Source organism: Myxine glutinosa, chromosome 9 (genome assembly GCF_964187855.1).
Source record: "Myxine glutinosa chromosome 9, kmMyxGlut1.1, whole genome shotgun sequence".
In the NCBI taxonomy this organism is placed as follows: Eukaryota; Metazoa; Chordata; class Myxini; order Myxiniformes; family Myxinidae; genus Myxine; species Myxine glutinosa.
Genome location: NC_136269.1, coordinates 15326690 through 15347699, shown reverse-complemented (window position 1 = coordinate 15347699; position 21010 = coordinate 15326690). Strand labels below are relative to the sequence as shown.

At 46.1% G+C, this 21010-nt stretch overlaps 2 protein-coding genes across 11 annotated transcripts in view; both read left to right on the top strand.

Moving 5' to 3' along the window:
- LOC144893586 (uncharacterized) overlaps positions 1–21010 on the top strand; it is an 896812-nt gene that overhangs the window by 141409 nt on the left and 734393 nt on the right. The window lies entirely within an intron of this gene.
- LOC137416991 (CAP-Gly domain-containing linker protein 4) overlaps positions 1–21010 on the top strand; it is a 142075-nt gene that overhangs the window by 30950 nt on the left and 90115 nt on the right. For 9 of the 10 annotated variants that reach the window (XM_078784115.1, XM_078784116.1, XM_078784114.1 and 6 more), the window contains exon 3: positions 10277–10416. In XM_078784115.1, the coding sequence (XP_078640241.1) occupies positions 10277–10416 (140 nt within the window). Of the gene's footprint in view, positions 1–10276; positions 10421–21010 lie in introns of all 10 variants that reach the window. The other variant, XM_078784117.1, reaches the window with a different exon arrangement.

Here is a 21010-nt window from a genome sequence, read left to right as displayed (position 1 = left end):
TCCATTGTTGAGACAGCAGAAGCAACATGTCCAAAGTAGAATGACCTGGTCTGAATCCAAATTCATGATCGGAGATCAAACCATTGGAGAAGAGGAAGGATTTGATATCCGAAGCAATGATGGATTCCATGACTTTGCTGATAATTGGGAGCAGGCTGATTGGTCTGTAGTTGCAAGGATCTGTTTTTGCACCTTTTTTGTGTAAAGCGGTAATGTTTGCTGATTTCCAAGATGCTGGCAGATGGCCTTGAGCAAAAGAGAGGGTGAAAAGAACAGAGAGGGTGAGATAGAGCGGCAGAGCAGGATTTTAGGACCTTTGGGCTGATGCTGTCTGGTCCAGTTGTTGAATCAGAGTCGAGGTTTGACAAAAACTTGTCCACCTTGTCAGGAGAGAAGGACACAGAGTCCAGGAGCAGTTGGGTTCGACCGGGTAAGGTGGGAACAGAGAGAGATGGGTTTGGGACACAAGATTTTGAGGCAAACGCAGAGTTGAGGCATTCGGCTTTGTCACGTGCGGTGTCGACTGTGTAGCCATTTGAGGTGAGGGAGGGGATGGAGGGGGAACAAACATCAGAAACGGATTTGACCAGACGCCACCAGGATTTGGAGGAAGGAGACAGGTTTGAGAGTTCATTCTTGAGTGTGGAGAGATAGTGCTTCCTGGCACTCCTGAGGGTAGACACACACTTGTTCCAAGCTTGGTGGAAGGAACTGAGATTGCCTTCAGTTGGATTTCCCTTCCAAGAGGCAAATGCAAGTTGTTTCAGGGCAACTGCCTCACCACAAGATTCAGTGTACCATGGACGGGACGAAGGGTAAGACAACTGAAGACGAGATGGGATAAATCTGTGCATGAGAGAGAGCAGTTTGCTTTGGAAGAATTCCCAGGAAGAATTGATGTCAGAGGCAGTAGACGGGAGACTGGTCCAGATGATTGATGGCTGCTTGCAGACCGTGCCAGTCAGCCTGAGTGAAATGCCAGACTCGTTGGCGCTGAGGAGGCTCTTTGAAAATGGCCAGATAGATGTCTATTTTAACAAGCACATGATCAGAAGAACCGATTGGAGCAGAAGAAGAGCAGCAGACATTTGCAGGGAAGTTTGTCATAACCAAGTCTGGAAGAGAAGATACTCCATTGACTGAGATCCGGGTCGGAAAATTGACACATTGTGTCAGTCCCAATGAGTCGCAGAAGTCCTTTGCTGAGGTGCCATGGCTGGTGAGAGAGGAACCCACACACAGCCAGCTGGCATGATGACAGTTGAAGGTGCCACATATGAGGAAGAGAGAGTTGGGATGAGTTGATAGAAGTTGGTCCATGTTGTCAGACAGCGACATGTAAATGGAGTCATCACTGTTTGGAGGACGGTACAGAACACATATGAACAAAAGGTGGGAACGGAGAGGAAGCCGTAGCCAGAGGTACTCCTGGGGGTGGGGTGGAGAGAGGACAGTGCAAGGAGAGTGAGGAAGAGTGTTTTTGATAAAGATAGCAACGCCACCACCAGGACGAGGCTCAGATCTCTCATACCGGAGGAGGGAGTAACCAGGAAGAGATATTAAGGAATCAGAGACGTCTTGAAGGAGGAAAGTTTCTGTTAAGCAGATCAAGTCTAGATTGTCAGAAGCAACCTGAATGGAGAGATCAGTGAGGTTTGAGCGAAGGCCCCGGATGTTTGAGGTCCAAATTGTTAATGAGGAGAGAGGGGGAGCATCTGGTGCAGGAGAGGAGAGGGGAGTGGAGGGGAGGGGAGGGGTAGGGTTAGATGAAGGATGAGACGGGGAGGTAGGAAGGGCAGTTGATAGTGTGTCAGAGAATACAGAAGAGTTACAAGAAAGGGAAGGACGAGGAGGACGAAGGGTTTGATGGTGATGGGATGAGGCACAGTGAGAGGTTCTTTGAGGGGAGGGGGCAGAGGAAAGTAGAAGGTTGGGGGAGGTGGAGGTATGAGATCGAAGGGAGATGATGTGGGGTGGAGGCAGCTTTGAGAAGGAGGTGGGAGGGGGGAGAATTGGAGAGGGATGCTAGCGGGGGAGATTTGAAGGGGAGGGGTAGGGGGGGGAGTTTTGAAGGGGATGAGTTAGGGGGGAGTTTTAGAGGGGAGGGGCAAGGGGGGAGTTTAGGACAGGAGGGGCAAGGGGGGAGTTTAGGAGGGGAGGGGCATGGGGGGAGTTTTGGAGGGGAGGGGCAAGGGGGGAGTTTAGGAGGGGAGGGGCAAGGGGGAGTTTAGGAGGGGAGGGGCATGGGGGGAGTATTGAAGGGGAGGGGGAAGGGGGAAGATTTGGAGTGGAGGGGCAAGGGGTGAGTTTAAAAAGTGGATGATTCATGAAAGATGAACATTGATAACAAATTGGGTTTATTGTGATTTTCAAGTTAGCGATCCGTTTTAGAACGATAGAGGAGGGGTGGAATGAATGTGAATTTAGAGCATGTAGTGATTTAGAATTATAAGAGATTGAATATTTTTTTGAAATGGAATGAGTTGGAGAGGAAATTGAAAAAAGCCTTTTAAATAGGAAGAAAAACAGCGTGTTGTAATATACCATTGAATAAAACACTGCAGGGGAAAGTTTAAACAAATTTGAACAGAACCGTGAAGAACTATCTAATCTTCACAAAAATACCAACGGGGAGAGGGAGCCGAGAGGGACAACCATGAGTCATGTGAACAGGGCAAAACAGATCTGGGGAATGGGGTGAAATGGGGGTGAAACACATGGTCGCAGAACGAACGAACAAAAGAAGGAAATGTTTTTTTTTGTTTGTTTTTGTTAAGAATTTAAACAAGGAAGGTATGGGGTGAAAAGACTGGGAAAAGACTGAGAGAACGAGAGTAGAAGGACCACAATCGACCACTGTGAGAAAACAAGCCTCAAGGTAGGAATCTTCAAGAACTCGGCCGCAAAATACCGCGGCACAAAATACTCGACTATTATATACAGGTATGAAAGATTAACACCGATAATTATCTTCCAAGGGACGCACTATAGGTACACACACATAAGATAAATACAGTTTCGCCACAATACAATTGTGAACAATTACTTAACTTCGAGCGTGCGTGAATTGTCGTTGAAGCTGAAGGGAAAGGTGTATGCTGCATGTGTGAGAAGTGTTATGATTTATGGGAGCGGACATGGGTAATGAACGTAGAGCAGCAACGAAGGTTGGAAAGGGTGGAAATGCGAATGGTTCGACGGATGTGCGGAGTATCGTTGAGAGAGAGGAAGACAAATGATGAATTGCGAAAGATGATGGGAATAGAGCCTGTGATTGATGCTGTGAAGAGGAACAGGTTGAGATGGTTTGGTCATGTGTTGAGGAAGGATGAAAGTGACTGGTTGAGAAGAGTGATGGAAATGAATGTAGAAGGAAGTAGAAGACGGGGAAGACCGACAAAGACTTGGCTAAAGATGGTGGAAGAAGAAATGCGGGCAAGGGGGCTAACAAGGAGAGATGCAGAAAATAGGGCAAAATGGGGAAGATTGTCATGGGGACCGCAAGGCTAACCCCCGCTCTAGCAGGGAAAATGGCCTTTAAAATGCATGTTGTTGAGCGTGTGTGAAGATCGGGACAGCTTCGAAAAATCGTGACCTCCCCCGCAAGATCTCGCGAGATCTATCTCAAATACCCCACAATGACAAAGAGAAAACAGGATTTTGGAAAGTTTTGCAAATTTATTAAAAAGAAAAAACTGAAATATCACATTTACATAAGTATTCAGACCCTTTGCAATGACACTTGAAATTTAGCTCAGATGCCTCCCATTTCTCTTGATCATCTTTGAGATGTTTCTACACCTTGATTGGAGTCAACCTGTGGTAAATTCAATTGATTGGACATGATATGGAAAGGCACACACCTGTCTATATAAGGTCTCACAGCTGACAATGCATATCAGAGCTAAAACCAAGCCATGAGGTCGAAGGATCTGCCTGCCGAGCTTAGAGACAGGATTTTGTCGAGGCACAGATCTGGGGAAGCCTACAAAAAAATTTCTGCTGCATTGAAGGTTCCCAAGAGCACAGTGGCCTCCATAATTCTTAAATGGAAGAAGTTTTGAACAACCAGGATTCTTCCTAGAGCTGGCCGCCCGGCCAAACTGAGCAATCGGGGGAGAACGGCCTTGGTAAGAGAGGTGACCAAGAACCCGATGGTCACTCTGGCTGAGCTCCAGAGATCCTGTGTGGAGATGGGAGAAACTTCCAGAAGGACAACCATCACTGCAACACATCACCGATCTGGGCTTTATGGCAGAGTGGCCAGACGGAAGCCAAACAGTTCAATCTTGGTTTCATCAGACCACAGAATCTTGTTTCTCACAGTCTGAGAGTCCTTTAGGTGCTTTTTTGCAAACTCCAAGCGGGCTTTCATGTGTCTTTCACCGAGGAGAGGCTTCAATTTTATGGCGTTCGTGACGCATAAAATCGTCAATTTTCATCCGATTTACTTGAAATTTGAGCAGAGTTTGCATATTTGGTCACTGAAAACTTTTGCTTTTGAGGTCAAAAGGTTAAGGTCACCTAAAATCGTCAATGTTTTGGTATTTTTTTTTTCCGCTGTTTTTGTCATGTTTAGCATTCAGAAGAAGAAGAAGTATGAAGTATGACTTGTTCGGCTTCACGCTGTTGAAACCAAAGCTTTCAGAATCATTGGACTCCCACGATGAAGCTAACACCGAGGGCCTTTCACTTACTCACCGCAGGCAGGTTGGTGGTCTTTCTGTCTTCTACTGACTCTTCTCCGGCCTTGCTCCCCCAGCTCTGTCTGTGCTCTGTCCTCCAAATATTCCAACAGGTCGCACAAGATCTGCCAGCAACCCTCTTCTGGTGAAACTGCCAAAATCTGGGCTCTCTGCTCACCTTCACTCCTTCATTCCTCTTTTCTCCCGCCTCTGGAACAAACTCCCTCACTCTCTTCAATCCCACTCCTCCCTCCAGGTCTTTAAAACAGCTGTTCACCACCATCTCTTATCTTACCCCATCCAAAACCTTGATCTTTTCTACCCCATTTAATTCACCCCGATTCACCTTTTTGAAATGCAGACTTCCTTCCTGGAAGTCCTAGCAGTGTCCATGTGTTTTATACCTCTTTTATTAGTTTTATCTCTTACACGAGCCTCGATCTTGTATACAAAAAAAAAAGGAAAAAAAAAAGTATTAATACAAAGCGGACGCTGATAGGCTTTGCATTTTCAGATGCTTTCTAGTTTCATTTACTAGAGAAATACCCGTGCTACGCACGGGTGGGAGGCCAGAAGCAAACAGGCAATGCAGATACGGTGAATGCTAAAGCATGAAACCAATAAATTCCACATTCCTGTAGCACCTTCAGTCGCACGTCAGACATGGACAGCAAGTTCGTGAAGGACTTCCATGAAAAACGTACCTGTTCGCAAACAAACAGGTACGTTCACGTAGAGAAACATCGATCGTGGGTCCGTGGCGAATCTGCATATGGCGATGGCAAAATATCAGAAATCGAAGGCTTTTTTTATTTTAAACGATTCATATAAGGCCAAGTAAAAAAAAAAAAAAGTTTCTCGTCCGGACTTTTTTGAAAAAAGGAGGAGGGAGGCCCTTACTATTTACTATTTTCATTTTTTTTGCTATTTTTTTCCAAGATGGCTGCCATTAATTGAATGACCACTGTGGCTGACTTAAAGACTCTATAGTTTGTCCAATGTAATGTGAAACATGCCAGTGTTGATTGTTACCGAAAGGCCTGCAATTTCATTTCCAAATTAGCAAATAAATATATGTTTTAACTGAAATGGCATATGAATAGAATCAATCAATGGAACATGTCATGTCATGGCATGAACCAGACAAACTATATTTGAATAAAACAAAAAAGAAACAATGACAATGTTTAAATTTGGTATGTGTCCTTGTTTAATATAAATACACAATAATACACTAATAGTACAAGAATTGTACAAGAATTGCCCAGTGCACAACCGCTGCGAGAATTGACCGTCTTTAGCACAAAGTGTCTGCGTTAAGCCTAGCATGTATTAACCAGGAAGTTCCGTTAGAGGGCGGGATCCATAATAGTTCAGATCATCAATGCACAAGATACGATCAGCAAACGCCCGGAAACGGCAAGTTTTAGACCGAGTTTCTTCGCAAAACGATTTTTAAAAAAACAAGTATATATTTAAAAAAAATAGTATTAAATAGTAAATAAAAGTAGGCGGCGACCAAAAAGGAAGCGTCCATCTCTTACCCTCCCCCATCCAAAACCTTGATCTTTTCTACCCCCGCTAATTTCGGTCCCCTTGTGTTTTATACCTCTTCCCCCCCCTCCCCCCTTTCCACGCCTCCTCCCCCCAAGCCCTCTCCCTCCCACACTTCTCCCTGCTCTCAAATGTTGTGGTTGTGTGCTTCCCCTTCTCTCCCCATCTTGACTTCCGCTCCCTCCTTTTGTATATTTTGTTTGTCTGGTTGATTTGTTTGTGAAATAAATGTTAGCTCTTTCACGAGCCTCGATTCAGTATACAAAGCAAAAAAGAAAAAAAAAAAGAAAAAAAAAGCAGGCGGGGACGAGAAACATTTTTTTTTTTTACTTGGCCTAAACATCCGTTGAATCATATCACACGCAAATCATCAAAATCTAAACAGTATCTTTAGAATTTCAATACAAGCCACATCACTGTTCATATTTTTTATTTTTTTTATTTTTTTTGTATACTGAATCGAGGCTCGTGAAAGAGCTGACATTTACTTCACAAACAAATCAACCAGACAAACAAAATATATAAAAAGAGGGAGCGGAAGACAAGAGAATGGGAAGCACACAAACACTTGAGAGCACACAACATTTAAGAGCAGGGAGATGTGTGGGAGGGAGAGGGCTTGGGGAGAGGAGGTGTGGGAAGGGGGGGGGGGGGGGGAAGAAGTATAAAACACAAGGACACCAAGGACTTCCAGGACAGAAGTTGGTATTTCAAAAAGTGGAATTGGGGTGAAATTATCGGGGATAGAAAAGATCAAGGTTTTGGATGGGGGAAGATAAGAGATGGTGGTGAACAGCTGTTTTAAAGACCTGGAGGGTGGAGTGGGATTGAAGAGAGTGAGGGAGTTTGTTCCAGAGGCGAGAGAAAAGAGGAATGAAGGAGTGAAGGTGAGCAGAGAGTCTTGATTTTGGCAGTTTAACCATAAGAGGGTTGCAGGCAGATCTTGTGCGACCTGTAGGAATATTTGCGGGACAGAGCCCAGAGAGAGCTGGGGGGGGGGGGGGCAAGGCCAGAAAGGAGTCGGTAGAAGACGGAAAGACCACCAACCTGTCTGCGGTGAGTGAGTGAGAGGCCCTTGGAGTTAGCTTCATCACGGGAGATTCCAATGATTCTGAATGCTTTGCTTTCAACAGCATGAAGGCGAGCTAGGTGTGAGGCAGGAGCACCAGCCCAGAGGGGACAGCAGTATTCCATTGAGCTGCGGATGAAAGCCTTGTATGTGGTGAGGAGCTCAGGTGTGCCAAGGAAGAACTTCGCACGACGGAGGATGCCCAGTCGGCGACTGGCTTTGGAGGCCAGATTTGAAATGTGGTTTTCCCAGGAAAGATCATGGCAGATAGTGAGACCCAAAAGTTTGAGTGACAGAACTTCTTGGAGAGGATTATTCAGAAAGTAGATGGGAGGATTGTCCAGTCGGTCTTTTCGGAGAGACATCGTAAGAGTGTGAGATTTGTCAGGATTGAAAGACATGTTCCACTTGTTTGCCCAGTCTGTGATTTTGTCCAGGTCTGCAGAGAGTGAGGAGGCTGCAGACTGCCGATCTGAGGGATGAAGAATGGAGCGACAGAGAGTAGAGTCATCAGCAAAGAGATAGGATTTTCAAGAGAGTCGGAGAGATCATTGATGAAGACCAGAAAAAGCACAGGGCCCAGAACACTGCCTTGGGGAACTCCAGCCTGAACAGGAAGAGGAGATGAAAGAAACCCATTCAGGGCCACACGTTGACTACGACTGGAGAGGAAGTCCGCCAGCCATGCGTGGAGATTTCCATGGATACCAACAGAGGAGAGTTTGGTGAGCAGAGCGGGGTGCCAGACCGTATCGAAGGCACGTGATATGTCAAGGGAGACAGCTCTAATTTCCTGTTTGGCATTGAGGACCTCCATCCATTGCTGAGAAAGCAATAGCAGCATGTCCAGAGTAGAGTGACCGGGTCTGAAACCAAATTGATGATCAGAGATCAAGCCATTGGAGAAGAGGTAAGATTTCATATCTGAAGCAATGATGGATTCCATGACTTTACTGATAATTGAGAGAAGGCTGATTGGTCTGTAGTTGCTGGGATCTGTTTTTGCACCTTTTTTGTGCAAAGCGGTGATGTTGGCAGATTTCCAAGCAGATGGCAGATGACCTTGAGCAAAAGAGAGTGTGAAGAGAACAGAGAGAGGGAGTGAAAGAGCGGAAGCACAAGATTTTAGGACCCGTGGGCTGATGCCGTCAGGTCCAGTTGCAGAATCAGAGTCGAGGGTTGACAGAAACTTTTCCACCTTGTCAGGAGGAAAGGACACAGAGTCCAGGAGCAGCTGGGTACGACTGGGTACGGTGGGTACAAAGAGGGATGGGTTTGGGACACAAGATTTAGAGGCAAACACAGAGTTGAGGCATTCAGCTTTTTCACGTGCGGAGTCAGCCGTGTGGCCGTTTGAGGTGAGGGAGGGGATGGAGGGGGAACAAACGCCAGAAACAGATTTGACCAGATGCCACCAGGATTTGGAAGAGGGAGACAGATAAGAGAGTTCTGTCCTGAGAATGGAGAGATATTGTTTCCTGGCTCTCCTGAGGGTGGACACACACTTGTTTCGGGCTTTGTGAAAGGAAATGAGATTTCCTTCCGTTGGATTTGCTTTCCAGGAGACGAAAGCAAGTTGTTTCTGGGCAACAGCCTCACCACAAGATTCCGTGTACCATTGACAGGAGGAAGGGTATGACAACTGAAGACGAGATGGGATAAATCTGTGCATGAGAGAGAGCAGTTTACTTTGGAAGAATTCCCAGGATGAGTTGATGTCAGAGGCGGTAGAGATGGGAGACCAGTCCAGATGATTGATGGCTGCTTGAAGACCATGCCAGTTGGCCTGAGTGAAATGCCAGACTCGTCATCGTGATCAATACACTATGATCGTGATGATCGTGAATCGTGATCGTGAATCGTGATCGATAATCGTGTTCACAATCGCTACGTCGTATGTACTCCCGATACGTCTACCAAATTCCCAATACGTGTAACTGTACCAAATCAACAGTTAAAAGGATTTTGAGCCGATAGGTGTTACAGCCTTGGCAAGATCGATGGAGACAGCGATCTGTTAGATCTGATCCTCCTTCATGCCACATCCGATCGATGCAGCCGAGCAGCGATCGGTGCAGTCGTTTGTGCGGCACACGGTGCAGCGATCGGTGCAAACGTGGACTCTCACACTGCCACATCCTGCTGATACTTGCTCCGTGCTCCCGCATGACGTTATTTTCCCGGGTGCCGCACAAACGGCTGCACCGATCGAGATTTAACGGATGTTTATATAAATCGTTTAAAAGAAAAAAAAAAAGCCTTCAATTTCCGATATTTAGCCTTTTCATTTGGGCCTCCCAATTGAAGCCCCGCCCATAGGGCGGGTACCGTTGCTCGACGTAAGAAGATGTCACAATGAATGTCATGCAAACGCGAATGTTATGCGGGAGTCCAAACCTGAGAATGCTGGAGACTAAAGCTGAAATTGGGAAAACTAAATAGCCTATTTTACTCCTGGGGATCCCAGGATCATCCACCCAAAATGTCGTTGAGATCGGTTCAGCAGTTCTTACGGTACCTTCGAACGGACAGACAGACATTTGGTGAATTATAGTAAGATAATCATTTATTTTCACGCAATTGTAACCATCTCTTCTTTAGTTTTTGTTTAGCTGAAGTGAGATTTGTACCGATATCATATTTGCACACTTTAGTGATTTTTAATATCGCATACCATGGCACATGACAAATTTGATTGTGATTATGAAATTGATTTATGTTCACAGAACTGCCAGCAGATCGTTATTAGTTGCTTTAGCTGGCATGGCAGCATATTCTGTTTACAATACAATTGTGAATCTTGTCTTCGAGAATACTCGTAGTGGCAGAATCTGATACACCCACTACAAGTATACTCTTAGTCGGCAGTCAACGTGCTAAACAAGCTTCTGTTTGTGCTAAGTAACGAGAGCCTGGCATTGAGACTTATTTGCTCACTTGATTAATTGAACTGTTTGCCTCACAACAGAATTTACTTTCTTTGACCCCAACGAGCCATCATGCCTTTTGATGCTTTCGGATCCACTGACGCAGGCGGGACACCTGTTTGCCATTCTCCGGCAGTGGGTGCCTCAGGTGCAGCAAAGCATTGACGTCATTGGTCAGCAGGTGGGTAAGCAATCACTGCACACACGATCTGCTGTTTCTTTTTGTTTAACCTGGTGTGTACGCACAACCTGAACAGCTTGAGATTTTGTTAAACATTCGTTGTCAGCAGTGCACCCAAGCTTCATTTGGATAACTCAAGCCCAAACGTGGGTATTGTGTAATGTTTTTACATCATTAATGTTGATTCCTGTTTACATTGGTAGTGAGACTTTCCTTACAAATAACGACTCAAATATTTGTCATTGTAAATACATATATATTTTTTATAAACAAGACCGGAAGTCTAACAGCGGCGTAGCCGGGCTTGTAAAATATTATAAACCACAAACACGTATGATTAGCTTTTTAAACAGTCGCTGATGGTGTTTATAACATTAAACAAAGAAATTTGGAGCAATCCCGACATCCATGAGGTAAGTTTTACTTACAGAACTGAGCGAAGATCTACTGTAATCTATATATGCCACAAGGCTGTAGGTGTGCTCATTTACCAAGCAGCTAGCTAGCGTTTGCCAAGCCAGCCGTTCCTTAACGGTTTTGAATGGAGTTCTTGCTCGAATGTTCAAACCACTTGGCGATCTCTCCACAAGAAACTTGGTAAATGAACACACATCCAATGTTCTTGAGACCCGACCATAGATCGTCTGTAATCTATTTACCCCAAAGATGAATGACCTTTCCTGCCACTCTCGAAGTGAGCGTGTGTAGGCCTTCTAGTAAATTTAAATGTCGGTCGGTGAAGTCAGCCGTCGTAATGATGACATCATAGACTTAATGATGTAACAGACACAAAACTGCCGCTACTTTAATATGTAGAAGATATATTTTAACTTCCAGTACGTTTGCAGTCACTATGAAGGGATTAGTGTTATGATTAGATTTACTATAATATTAACGTTATATTTCTAAAATTATATTACCATTTAAAAACCGAGGCTAATTCCTTACTTCTGCGATTATTAATATTTGTGCCGAACACCGCTCATCACTGATCATGAACCATACACCGCTTCAATCCATTAACTTTGTATTCATGACATTGGGATTAAAGTGTTATGGTCATATTTACTCTATTATTATTATTATTACTATTACGAAAACGATACACGACTGTATTAAGAAACCTGGGCTTATTTTGTTTGAAGCGGTCCGAAGATGAGGCATAACGCCTAAGGCCTATACATACCTTATTGTTGGAAGAGCCGTAACGTCTATGCTTTCGATATTTCATGGTCATTTTAACAATCGGTTTGTTTGTGTTTCACACTGAATGAAAAACGTAAAGGTAGAGCATGGCGATTGTGATATATGACAGGTTCAACGATATGTTTGGCTTAAACGGCATATAAATTAAAATGGCGGTGTGTGGAGAGTCTGCCACCGCAATGCCAAAATGACATCAGACGTAATCACATCACCCTGTCATGTGACCATATCCTCAGCTCTGATTGGTATATGTTTGAGGGGACATACAGTACATACATATGGACAAACACTGTTCTAGACGGCTTTGCCCGATGGGCTACGCCGTAAAAATAATGCTTCAATATTGAGAACGGCTTCACATTGACTGCAAACAGGAACATTTTTTGTCCCCCGTCGCACAGCGTAGCGAAAGGGGGACTATGGCTTTCCCCTCCGTCCGTGTGTCTGTGTGTCCGTGTGTCCATGCGTGTGTGCGTGTTTGCGTGCGTGCGTGCGTAAGCGAAGGACCGCATTCGAATTTGGTGTGTGGGTGCAACCCACGTCAAAATCCAAGATGGCCGCCGCCATGTATGTCTGATGCCATGTATGTCTGAACCTTGTGAGATGAATATCTTGAAAAATAAGCGAAGTACATCTTCTAATTTGGTGTGTGGGTGTATCTAGGCATAAGGAAGAACGCTATTGAAAATTGGGTCGCCACGTCAAAATCCAAGATGGCCGCCGCCATGTATGTCTGAACCTTGTGAGATGAATATCTTGAAAAATAAGCGAAATACCAACTTCTAATTTGGTGTGTGGGTGTATCTCGGCATAAGGAAGAACGCTATTGAACATTGCGTCGCCACGTCACAATCCAAGATGGCCACCACCATATATATGTCTGAAACTTGTGAGCGAAATATCTCGAAAAAGAAGCGAAGTACCAACTTCTAATCTGGTGTGTGGGTGTATCTAGGCACAAGGAAGAACGCTGTTTAAAATTGGGTCACCACGTCAAAATCCAAGATGGCCGCCGGCATGTATGTCTGAACCTTGTGAGATGAATATCTTGAAAAATAAGTGAAGTACCAACTTCTAATTTGGTGTGTGGGTGTATCTCGGCATAAGAAAGAACGCTATTGAAAATTGGGGCGCCACGTCAAAATCCAAGATGGCCGCCACCATATATATGTCTGAACCTTGTGAGCGAAATATCTTGAACTAGAACGGGCACTCGGTAGAGCGCATACCTTCGCCGCAGCTACTTTTGTTGCCAAAATAAAAGACTAGAAGATCTGTGTAGCAAAGCCACACCTACGTTGTCATGCGGGAAGATTTGTTTCAAATTAAACCATTCTATCCCGCCAAAAGTTTGATATTGTAATCACATCCATGTGGTGGTACTTGATAACATTTGGACTCTATGTGCTGCGAAGTGCTGCAAAAATATGAGACAGAGAAATGGTTGTTCTGTTGATATGTATTTTATTATATTTTTCTGACAAGTACATAACTACACATGTCCAAAGCCGGACGTTCGTGAAACAAGTTCCCTGAACATTACCATTAAATTGTGTAACATCCATAAAAAAATGAATGAGAATTAATACCTTTAATTTGTATTACTTTTGAAATTCTTGTTTTGCAATTGAGAACAATTGGAGAAAAGTTACAGCATAATGTAAACATGCATACTCCTATTGAAAAACAATACATGAACTATATGTTACTAACAATACATCAGCCTAAAATAGAACGTAGTATTCCAATTGACCTAACTGTATGCAGTCATACATGAACTAGTGATAATTGTGTATAATATAAAAGAACTAAAAGTAGGAATACATCTAATCATAGGTGAAAAGTCACATTTGCAGAGAGACGCAAATGATATCGTGGTCTGAATAATATGTGTCCACGACATCCACATGTACAGTGACTGGCTGGTTGACGTAGACGTGGTCCAGTAGCGATCCTTGGTCAGTCGTTGGTCCGGTCACACACTGGCGAAACCCGTGGTGAGCCATCAGCTGGAGGATGTCATGGTCAGGGGTGTCCAGCAAGTCAAAATTGAAATCTCCGAGGAGGACCGTCAGGTTTTCTGTGTTCAGTGTGGTCATCAGTTGTTGAAGACGGTCTTTGAATATCCTAGGACCCTGTGATGGAGGCCTGTACACGGTCACAATGTTGATTGTCCTTCGGTGGGCGTGGAGGGCGATTCCTGTGTACTCCAGTGCTGTGGATGGTGTGTCCAAACTCGCTGGAGTCATCTCCTGTGGAGCCTGAATCATAATGCCTCCTCTGTGAATCCCGTGGTCGAGGGGCCTCTCAGCTCGAAAGCATTGAACGTCCTGCTTGAGCATTTGTTCCGGTCCTAGTCGTTGGCCGTCATGCAAAAATGTCTCAGCAAAACAGAGCACATCCATCTTTCTGATAGCTGGATCGTTCCTCATGTCATCAAAGTGCTCGAGATAAGATCGGACGTTCAGAAAACTGATTTTGACGCATCTGTTATCAGCTTGGTAATGCGGCAAGGGGTGATTCTTTTTTGCAGCGTTGTTCAGACGATCCATTTCTTGTTGAACGACTGGGTTGATGCGGATGTGACTTGCATCGAACCCGAGAAAGAACAGTCCTTGCAAAGATCGTACACGGCTCATGGCGACGTATGCCTGTCCTGGCATAAATTTCCCTCTCCCTTCCATGGCAACTACAACTTGCTCCAGCGTTTTTCCTTGGACTTTGTGGATGGTACAGGCCCAGGCAAGTGTGAGTGGAAACTGTGTTCGTCTGGCCTCCACGGATTGTCGTCCTCTTCCTGTGAAGAACTGGACATCCTGCCTCATAATCGGAACTGCGTCAGGATACTGTTGCTTGTATTGACTCTGGGCGATGGCATCTTTTCCGACTCGAGGACTGTCAAACTTGACAAGGATGACGATCACCTGATTTCCTGTGGTCTCAATCCCAACGACAGTTCCACAAACACCGTTGGCCAGGCCGTCGGACACGTTGATGTTGACAGTGACCATGACCCGTGCCCCCATTGTGACCACGACAACTTCTCGCAGGCCTCCAGTGTCGGATGCTTTAGATGGCATCACCACGGTAAGCTGACCTGTGTGGACATCCTTACGCTTGTCAATGGCCTTGATCTCATGGATGTGTGATTGTGATTTCTTGATGTGTGACAAGTTATGGTTGTCGACTTCTTTGTTGGTCTTAAAGACGTGTAGGGCATCAGCAGGGTAGGTGTTGTCAGATGAAGTGACGACTCGAGTCTTCAGTAGCTTGATGTCGTCCTCTGTGCAGGTAGCTTTTCTGGCCCTCATGAGCAGGTCAGCAAATTGCTTGTCGTCCTTCTGCCTCATGCTCTCAGTCAACTCGATGACAGAGAAGTTTTCTTCCCAAAGGGATCCATGTAACCTGGCGTAGCAATCAGAAGGAAGACCAAAGACATGATTCTGACCCACTGGTTGCAGCTGAAAAAGGTCCCCGACGGCAAGGATGCTGACGTTTCCAAAACGGGAGTCGGGATCTGATTGCCCTGTGATGTCCTGTAGTCGCCGGTGGATGTGATAGAGCAGATCTACTCCAACCATGGACACCTCGTCTATTATGAGCAATTTGAGCTTCCCGAGGCGCGATCTGAGGGAGTTGAGTTTCTCGCTACTCGCAGGCATGTATTCTCTCTTGCTGCGTGGTCCACAAGCAAAGCTGAAGGCAGAGTGCAGTGTCATTCCCTCGATGCCGAATGCAGCCGTTCCTGTGAAAGCAGTGAGGATAACGGGCAGCTCGTCAGGCTCAAAGTACCCCGACAAGGGTTTCAGTAATCTCATTGTCTCGTGGTGCACCAGTTTGATCAAGTGGCTCTTCCCGACACCTCCCGGTCCACTGAGAAATAACCTGTAGACGGGAACTGGTCCATCAGACTTCAGAGCGCGTATCATGTCCTTGCACCACTTGCGGTGCACCTTGATGACTTCCATTTGTTGGACATTCAAGGTTCTCATCATTTCTCTGTATTGTTGAGGTGTCATGAGTGTCTTCCCAAGTTCTGCATTGAAACGAGCATGAAATTCCGAGTTGTTGGAGCGTGCTTCGGGGCCCAAATCGATATTCTCTGCCATGTCTGGTTGCTCCAAAAATCTGTCATTCACTGCGCCCTCCTCTTCCTGTTGTGCTTCTTCGTGTAGTGCGTTCGGTGCCATGGCGTCCCAAGCGTGTTCAGGGGGACCAAACTCGTGAAGGTCCTGCAGTGCTTGGTCAATTTCCCCGGCATTGTGGGTGAATTTCTGCTCGCTGTTTCGGACAAGAGCCTGGACTTGTTGATACTTCTCCAGGAATGACGCGCAATTTCCCTTGATGTCTGTTTCCTCATTCCGCCAAGGTTGGTATAGCATGAGGAGGTTGCGGTACTTGGCTTCTCCCTCGGCTTTTTCTTGGTGGAATCTGATGATGCAGGGTTTTCTTCGTCTGTGCATCTGTCCCAATCCGTTTGTTAATTGGATTTTCGTGGTAGCTGCACCTCGTGGTTCATCGTCCTCTTCAGCTTCATCATCAGACAAGACTTGTGGTTGATGGTCATGTCCCTCTGCAGCATTACCAGCGGTCGTAGTGGTATAATTTGCTGCAAACTCAGCCAGCGACATGTCCTCCAGAGTTTGTGGCCGAGCTGAATACCTGTCGAGAAGAGATGTGCAGTAGATGCTTTCTGAGTCATCGTCCATGTCCATCAGTTGAGCCCGCGGTTTAAGCATTGCCACTCGTTTCTCCTTTGGGGAAGTGTTGACGAAAACGACTGTTCGACTGGCTTTCTTCAGTGGCAGAGAAAGAAGTCTGTATGCAGCTTCCTGAGCGCTGACCTCTCGGTTGTGCAGGAAAGCTGAACCCACTTTTCGAAGTCTTGACTTGATCTCTTCCCCTCGACATTCGTCTACGACTGCTCTGAGTAGTTCTCCCATAGCTCTCTCACTTTTCAGCATATAGCTCGTCACGTACATGATGCAGGAATACGGATCAAGGATGAACTGGAGATCCATGTTTGCTCTCCATGTATGGAGGATGTCCGGATTGTATTGGTTGACCCATGCCTCACGTGGTTGACGCTTCAGAATGATCTGTTTTCCTGTCTTGGCCACTTTCACCGCTTCTTCATATTGGAGCTGATCAACCTCGGCTCTCTGCAGCAAATCCGGAAGTGTGATGTCCCGAGGACACTCAGGACTTTCTAATTCCCGTTTCACTTTCAGAAGAACCTCTTGCTTCTCGCTGATCTGGCGTGCTGCGAGAACAGGATCTTCTTCTGTTGGTGGCTTGGCGATGAGTGTGGTTTGGCTCGGTGGATGAGGAAACCTGAACCGACAGTTTTGGCCTTTTCTGCAGGTGCGCGAGTGGGTGTGGCTTTGGAGAGACGTGACGAGCTCATGTAGATCGTCATCATCTTCAGGTAGGGAGCAGGATTGGTAGCGGTCAATAAACGCAGAGACTTCTTCATCCGTGTTGACTCCGATCTTTGGGGCGTCTTTTATCCACAGGATCGTGTGCGCATGTGGCGACCCACGAGCTTGGAATTCCACGCGGATCATGAAGTCCTCAAGCTGTCCAATGGGATTGCTCTTTGAGCCTATGAACTCCTTAAAGAAAGTCTCGAGTCTGTGTTGAAATTGTCTGGCCGCTGTGACTGGGTTGTTTCTGAGCCATTTGCATTTGTCCTCCCAGCTCATGTTCTTCACATCGTCATCACTGAGTTTGGTCCCGTACTGCCTGGCTATGCTCTGGATGACCTCAGGCCATTGCATGTCCGCTGCTGAGAGTGTCAGGAACCAAGTGGGAGTGCCGAGTTGCCGCACCATGCCTAGCAAATCCAGTAGCGTCGTTTTCCAGTATGCAGGTGATCCACGTACGTTTTTCAGAAACCTGAATGCTGTGTCTGTGCGGATCATTGCTTGTACATTGTCAGATGACTTCAACAAACCGGCGTTGATTGGGCGGTTCTGGAAGCTCATTCCGTGTGTTTGTCTCATCGATATTTGCAGATCATCCAGTATTTGCTTGGATTCCACTGTGTACTGTGCAGCAAGCAAATAATCGATGTCCTTGGCAAAGCGTCCATCGGCATCCAGTAGTCTTTGATTGAAGTACTTCCTTGGAGTGATGCTCTTGGGTCTTTTCGTGGAAAGTCCACCACTGCCATGTGGATACTTTGACGGATTGGCGAGTTCTTCGAATAACTCATCAAGCAGAAAGGCACAGGGTTTTAGATTTTCTGCTGGAGCCACGGAGTAAGTTTTGTCTGCATTTCCTTCTTCTTGGAGGAGAGTATCGTAGGGAATCCCTCGCAGTCTGTCGTCCGGTTCCGATGCGACGTCATCTTGTTGCTCTTCGTGTGTGCTCCTGGGGCTGTTGCTTGGTGTTTCCTGGTGGTTGGTGGAGTTTTCAAGAGCTACGTAGTGTTGTTCTCCAATGAGACCCAATGTGATGGTGTTGTCGCTTCGTGTGCCTGTCGGGTGAATGTCGTGCATCCAGTCTGGGGTGATGGTGTTGAGCACCCGGATGTTGATGTTGAGCATTTGAGCAATAGCCTGCACTGCGATGTTATCGGCCCATTCTCCACCGCGAAGTGCTGTAACATATCTGGTCATCCTGCGGTTTGGAGATTCTTGTTGACTTGGAGTTAGTCCTTGAGAATTCCTGGGAACGAAACCAGCATAGGTACGAGACGAGGTGGAGTCTTCAAGGAAGTGTACTAGTTGGGCCCTCAAATCAGATGCACTTGTTGACTGAACGCCTGATGCTTGAAGGGATACAGAGACGGCATGAAAGAAGCAGTTCCCATCCGCCGGTACGTTGACGACATCAAGATGTCGCGATCTTGCTAGGTGTTGTAGACCCTGATAATTATTTTGAATTACCAGTGATGATGACATCGGTGATTGTACGTTGGCTTCCCGGGGTGCTCTTTCATTGAGAGTCATGGCTTCCCACAGATCTGATTCATCCTGTTCCCATATTGCCTCCCAATCCATACAAAGTGTGATGTCCTTGTACAGTGGATTGTTGAGCTGAAGCCACTTTAGAGCCGCCATGATCTTCTTAGGACGTACATATTCGTGCATGTAGTGGCCTTTGTACGCGAGCTTGCGTTTGAGTTTCAGTGGAACAACTTCTGCGTCCTGCGGCAATCGTGGAAGAAGTGTTGTCACTGTGTCAAGTTTTGATGGCACATTCACCGCACTGCCGTGAATGCATTTCTGGCCACCTTTCGGCAGGGATACAAGCTTCATGAAGGGAATCCTTTGGCTGATGAGTCGTACTTCCAGTGGCCGGAGGTCACTCATCTCAGGCGGGACATCGTCAAGTGCTAACCCGTTGGCCCACGACTGAGTCGGGATTTCTCCTCGCTTCAGTGTTCTGTGGCACGTTGTACAGAGCCACAACTTTCCATTGGTTTCCAAGGCACCACCATGTTCCATGATCTGTTTTATCAGTGCACTGTTGTACTTTTCATTGTTCATTTGGACAACAGATCTCCTGTACATGAGGCGATGGCAGGAGCAGCATATATAAATGGGGCCCTCTTGGATCTTGGCTCTGAAGTTTGCGGCACACTGTACAACAGTAGGTATAGCAGAAGCCTCCATTTTGCGAGATCGTGTGGTGGAGTCTCTATTTGAAGCCCTGCGTGTATCTGTCTGTTCAGGCGTCTCGACTTGAATGGTTTTCTGCATTCGTATTCTCATCGAAGTCCTGCGAGTATCCGTCTGTTCTTGCGTCTCGGCTGCAATGTTTTTTTGCATTTGCTCCCTCATTGAAATCCTGCGTCTGTCTGTCTGTTCTGGGATTTCCTCTTCTCGTCGACTACGCGCCCTTTCTCGTAGTGTGGCGCGACGTCGTTCAGTATCTTCCAAAGACTCCCCTTCTCTGTCTCTCTGGGTCGATTCCTTGTCAGCTGCACGACGTCGTTCAGTATCTTCCAAAGACTCCCCTTCTCTGTCTCTCTGGGTCGATTCCTTGTTAGCTGCACGACGTCGTTCAGTATCTTCTAAAGACTCGCCTTCTCTGTGTATCTGTGTTGATTCCGTGTTATCTGCTTGACGTCGTTCAGTTTCTTCGAAAGACTCTCGTTCTCTGTGTCTCTGGGCCGATTCCCTGAGTGATGCGCGACGTCGAGCAGTTTCCACTGTTGATTCCTGTTCACGCCGAGCCCGCATATTTTCCCTCTGGTCTTTTCGTTTTTGTTCATGGCTTCTTGATCTGCATCGAGGCATATTGTTCTTCAAGTTCCGGTTGAATGTACAGACCCAAAGCTGGCTGCAATATTGAAAATGATACTTCAGTAAACCTATTTATACAAAAAAAATCTGCTGACAGAGCATGCACATTGCACAATTGAGATACGTAATTGCACCAAATGATGTCATCCTTTTGTAAATACGTGTGACATCAGCATGTTGCAATAGATAAGTTGCATGTCCGATGATTGTGCTCTAAATATAATTGTTTAGAAAGCATGACATCATCTGGTTGTGCAATAGACAAGTACAATATGTATGAAATTTTAATGTGATTGTGCTATTTTTAGAAATGACGACATCAGCTGGTTGGGAGAGAGAAAAATATTACATCAGCTGATTGTGCTATTTTTAAAAATTACGACATCAGCTCGTTGAGCAAGAGAAAAATATTACGTCAGCTGGATGTGCTACTTTTAGATTGCTACTTTTAGATAGTACTAGGGCATGCCCGTACGTGGGTGCCCGTTCCTTGCCAAAAAAAAAAAAAAACGCTACCCGTACGCTCTACCCCGCCCGTACGCCCGTAAACAAAAAAAACAACGCTCTTCGCTTCCGCCCTTCGCTCTGACTGAATTGGGAGAAATAATGCGCATAAGAAATCGAGAAATTATTATTTTCTCCGGAAGAAATCGAATTACGAACCGTAATGGGTAATGGCGCACGTGCTCGGCTCGGCTCGCTCTCACATTGGCCACGCCTACGCAACAACGTGTTCTGTGATTGGCTGCCGGAAGTGCAGTCTTCACTGTCCGGAAGGTCGCAAATCGCAGTTACGATGAATCGCAAATTAGTTTTAATTAGTTTTAAAACATAGTTTAACGCCAACATAGCATCTTTTTATACCAGGCAACGACAACGGCAACGCACTAACGAAGACCTCGCTCGGCCCCGCCCACAGCAACCGCTCTCGGCCCCGCCCATAGCTGGCTCGCTCGGCCGCGCCCACAGCGATTTCGCCCGGGCCCGCCCACAGCGACCTCGCTCGGTCCCGCCCACAGCGACCTTGCTCGGTCCCTCCCACAGCGGCATCACTCCGCCCTACACGGCACTATCGATATATTATTCGTACAATGCCGGGTACTTCTGCTCGCTGAAAACAAATCTTTGTGAAA